The 4,773-nt window shown below is 43.3% G+C and overlaps 1 protein-coding gene across 1 annotated transcript; it reads right to left on the bottom strand.

Moving 5' to 3' along the window:
• Window positions 1-906: 906 nt before the first annotated feature.
• LOC147884694 (pentatricopeptide repeat-containing protein At1g06140, mitochondrial-like) lies at window positions 907-4,024 on the bottom strand. The gene is made up of 2 exons (XM_087397114.1): window positions 3,654-4,024; window positions 907-3,562 (listed from the first exon to the last, which is right to left on the bottom strand). Exons 1-2 carry the CDS (start codon window positions 3,747-3,749, stop codon window positions 1,712-1,714), a joined length of 1,947 nt encoding a protein of 648 aa, XP_087253240.1. The 5' UTR covers window positions 3,750-4,024; the 3' UTR covers window positions 907-1,711.
• Window positions 4,025-4,773: the final 749 nt, after the last annotated feature.

Here is a 4,773-nt window from a genome sequence, read left to right as displayed (position 1 = left end):
TTCAGCTTGCTCTCGTTATAAAATTGACCATCCAAGGAATACAATGATGCACAAATTAACATGAAGAGCTACGACTTTAATGTTTTCTTATGTGGATGAGCCTACTTGCTAAATCTAACAACTATTGTCAATATCATATCATGTCCTTAAGTATGTTGCCCCAAAGTTGGTAAACCCTAAAGCTGTAACTTATCGTACTTAGCTTTTGGGAAAATTGCACATGGGGGACCAACTGACAAATATCCTTATAACTTGTGCCCAAAGTCTACTTATCAAGCTGAGCCAATGTAGACCAAACACCTCAACGACAAAAGAAAAGTGGGTGTAGACTCCACACTCTTTCTCGCATGATTCTTGTCACACAAGTTCTATTTGCTTCTTGTCGAAAATCTTATTTTGGTTCCAAAGATTACGCATAAGGTATTAGTCCTTGTGTCTACCTCTTCCAATTAGTTAATTCCATTATCCATATGATGTTCTGCTTTTCTTCCTAATAGAGACCTGCTTTATAATCAAAACGATGAATAAAGCTCCTTTTATGTGCATTGTCTTCAAGTCCGACTATTTCGAGAGAGCTTTCATTTTATCTAGATCCATTTTAATATTCCCTTAAAAAATGTGGCCCAAGTTAATGACTAAATGATTTTCTTTTAGAAAGTCAAAAGCCACATGTAAATGCTAGTAACACTCTTCATTATTACTAAAAAGAATTCTATCACAAAATAAAGCCTCCACAAGCTCTTTTTGTTTGTGAAAAATCAATTGTTGGGGCATTGCTCAACACAAAAGGAGCTACCAAATAATCCCGGAGACATGGTGCTAGCATAAAAGATTCTTCATAGGCATCATGCGATGATGTTCACACTTTGTGATAACTTCTCTTCGAATCAATTTTGGTTGAAAATCCATCAATGCATTGAATAGCAAACTTACTGTTTATGGTTATCCTATTTAGGGCTTTGTAATTCACACAAATTCTTCATTATTGATCCTCCGGAGAAAAATGATGAAGTGCTAGGACAGATTAAATTGTGCTCAAGGAAGTCATATACCCACCTCTGAATTTCTTCTTGGTAAGGCTTGCCACTGCGCATGTCGATTCACTCGTGCAATTCTAGGAACTAGATCAATTGTCAAATCCTTTAGTCCCTCCGGTGGAAGAATCTTTGGGAAGTCTTGGAGACAAGTCTCATCACACCTTGCTAGAAATGCTCCTCTTTTGAACGTGCGTGTGGCAAAAGTAGGATTTTAGTAATGCCACAAACACTCTAGGGAACAAGAAGGGTCCAGCAAATAGCCTGACCTATAGTTGCTATAAGTTTCATAGCCACTCTTCAATGAGGCTTTTGACTCTCCTTACTAGTCATGGAATCCAGTTCATGACTCCCTTTTTTCACAAGTATTGCTGGACAGATCCCACACGGATGTACATGCAATGTTGCCAACAATGGTCCCTGCAAGAGTGCTTTCTGTCCTTGTAAACAAGAAAGCGACTTGAACTCAGTATGCCATGCTCTATGCTTCATATAAAAGCAATAGCCTTCTGGCAATCATCACAACCTGCAGCTTTTGTATGACACACATGGGTTTCCCCTCAAAAGTCAGATGTATAGATTAGAGCACAAGCCATAGCCAGCTTCTCACTGTGCTCACACTGCATATTCCTTCTCATTATCTCATGTTTCTTGTAGCGCAATCTAAACAGGAGATACTACCCACCACAAATACATGCATCATTCAGCCAAGATTGGTCCACCAGCTCTGTCCGAGCTTCTTCCAGAATATCTGCATATATGTTTGACATCAGTACATAAGTAGCAGGCAGTTTTTTATCTACACTCACTGCACGTTTAAATGCTTGCCTTCCAACTTCTACATTGTTCCATCTTTGACAAGCACTGAGCACAGTCGACCAAACAGCAACATCAGGTGGGAAAGGCATCTTCTCCACCATTGCCACTGCCTCATCCACTTGCCCAGCACGGCCAAAGAGGTCAACCAGACAAGTATAATGCTCAATGCTTGGGCAAATGCCATATTGTTTGCCCATAGTCCCAAAGTACTTCTTGCCCTTGTCCGCTAAACCTGCATGGCTACATACAGTGAGAACACTGAGAAATGTTACCTCATCTGGCTGTATGCCTTCTCGTCTCATCCTCTCAAACAAACGAAACACAAGTTCACTCTCTCCTTGACGGGCATATCCTGCAATCAACGAGTTCCATGTTACAACATCCCTTGTGGGCAATGCATCAAACACCTGTTGTGCATCAACCATGCTCCCACATTTCGCATACATGTCAACAAGACTGTTTGCTATAATAGTAATAGTCTCAAGTCGAAACCTTCTTATTTGATCATGGAGTTCCTTTCCAATATTTAAGGATGCTGAATTGACGCATGCTTTCAGCATGGCAACAAAGGCCAAGCTATCTGGTGACACACCTTGCTCTTGCATTTGTGCATAAAGTCTAAAAGCCTCATCGCTTTCTTCGTGTTCAGCATACCCCAAGATCATGGCAGTCCACGTAAACACATTGCGATGAGGCATCTCATCAAAGGTGCACCGTGCATCCTTTATGCTCTTGCATTTTATATACATATCCACCAACGTGGTTCCTGTGAATACATCTGATTCAAAGCCACCTTTTAGTACTTGGAAGTGGATGGCTCTACCTTTTTCCAGGCATTCATATTTCATGAATTCCCCATCAACTTGCTTCCCTTGTTCCATAGCCGCCAAGCTACTGCAAACCTTCAATACGCCAATAAAGGTTCGTGCACTTGGATTAATACCTTCCTGTATCATCTGTGCGTAGAGGTCCAAAGCAAGGGCATTGTCTTGCTGTTCAGCATACCCCAAGATCATGGCATTCCAGCAAACGACATCACGATCAGGCAATTTGTCAAAGACACACCATGCATCCTCCATGCTCCCACATTTGGCGTACACATCCACCAAGGTAGTTCCTAAAAATACATCTAACTCAAAGCCACTCATTACAATTGGGGAGTGGATGGCTCTACCTTTCTCCAAGCATCCAATCTTGACAAATTTCCCATGTATTTCCTTCCCGTCTTCCAGTGAGGCCAGGCTACTGCAAGCCTTCAATGCGCCAACAAAGGTTCGAGCACTCGGTTGGACCCCTTCCCGGTGCATCTTAGCATACATGTCAAAAGCTCGGAGAGCCTCTTCCTGCTTGGCATATCCCAAGATCATAATGTTCCATGACACCACACCACGCCTTTGCATGTTGTCAAACACATGCAGAGCATCCCCCATGTTCCCACGCTTCACATACATTTGCATCAAATCGTTTGCAATGGACCGCGGAAGCTCACTTATACGTTCGACGGTAAGCATGGGAATTTCCTTGACGCAATTCAGCCGAGCCAACCTTTTGTTGCCCACATTTCCAGCTCTGACTGCGGCAAAGCTTTGAAAGCTATCCGGTGCCTTCTTTTGTAAAGCTCTATGAAGCCATTTTTGAATTTTCCAACCGTCTATGCAAAGATACTCCTTGTTAGTCTTATGTCTAACATCTGGAGAGTCCAAATTGTCCTGAAAATCCAATCATCCAAAACGTTAGGCAGAAGACTTTTCGACAAACACGATGAAACGATTTCGAAAATCCCAGCAGCCCAGCACTTACTGTGTTGGTTCTGATGTCGTTGGATAGGGTAGAATCGTTCCTGGATAACGGCCCCTTAATTGGCGGAAAAGTCAGTGACGTGACGCCTACAAGCATAGCTTTTGGCCCAAAACCAGCTAATCACAGCAGAGGTCCTGGAATCCAAAATTTTGGTGCGGTTGCTTATGAGATAACGGGAGGGAGTAGCAAAGTAGAAATCAAGGAATCTCTGGACCGCCGGAGCACCATTGGGCCTCGGAAGTTGAGCTTAATCCAGCATGATTTGCAGGCAATCATCATGCAATCAAGAGGAAGGATAGCAATCAAGAGTTCGAGCTTGTTTCATACTTGTCTATTATAGAATCTCCACAAGTAGCTACCCAGCCATGAACTCTCTTGAGACCCACACTTAGGGGCTTAGCACATGGGAAGAAATAGGATGGGAATGGGAAAAGGTGGTCCCAAGTGGTCCCATGCTCTATCCTATTCCCATCCCACCATGTGCCAACAAAAACAGAACTAAGGATGGGTTTAGGAGGAAGAGGACACATGGCATCATTTCATGTGTTTAAGAGGTGGGGACCTTGTGGGGACAAGGACACATGTCATCCTTCCATGTTTTTGAATCCCTAAAAAAGGGGAACCCATTCTGCCTCCTAGGGTCTAGAGGCCATGGTCCAGGATAGGAGAAAAAGTGGCTACTCCCATTCTAAATCCATCCTAGACCACTTGGTGTAGGATGGGAGTAATGATGACAAAAATATTCCCATCCTAAACCCATGCTAGCCCCATCCATGTGCTAAGGCCCTTAGGCTTAGGGTGAATTCACACCATGCGCGCGGACATAGGCTTCTCCATTGCGACATTTCAGACTATCACTTATCTATATTACGTTTGAGCATATGGCTTCTCTACTGTAGGACGACGCAGGCTACCTTGGTTGGCATTAGCATTTCTAGGGTAGAGCACCAATTGGCCAACCATGGGATGTGGCTGGGCTCACCGTGTTCTTGTCCCCAGAGGTGGTTCACACCGTTGAGTGGTCATTATATAATAAAAGGTTGCCACAGTATTACACTAAAAGATGATTGGCTAGGAATCTTGTGGGTCCCTGTGGTAGAGGTTTACAGTGCATTTCCCG

This window comes from Dipteris shenzhenensis, chromosome 26, assembly GCF_047967505.1.
Source record: "Dipteris shenzhenensis isolate YYH24624 ecotype China chromosome 26, Dip_SZ_1.0, whole genome shotgun sequence".
NCBI lineage: Eukaryota > Viridiplantae > Streptophyta > Polypodiopsida > Gleicheniales > Dipteridaceae > Dipteris > Dipteris shenzhenensis.
The sequence above is the reverse complement of the archived record's forward strand: the minus strand, read 5'-3'. Positions and strand labels throughout refer to the sequence as shown.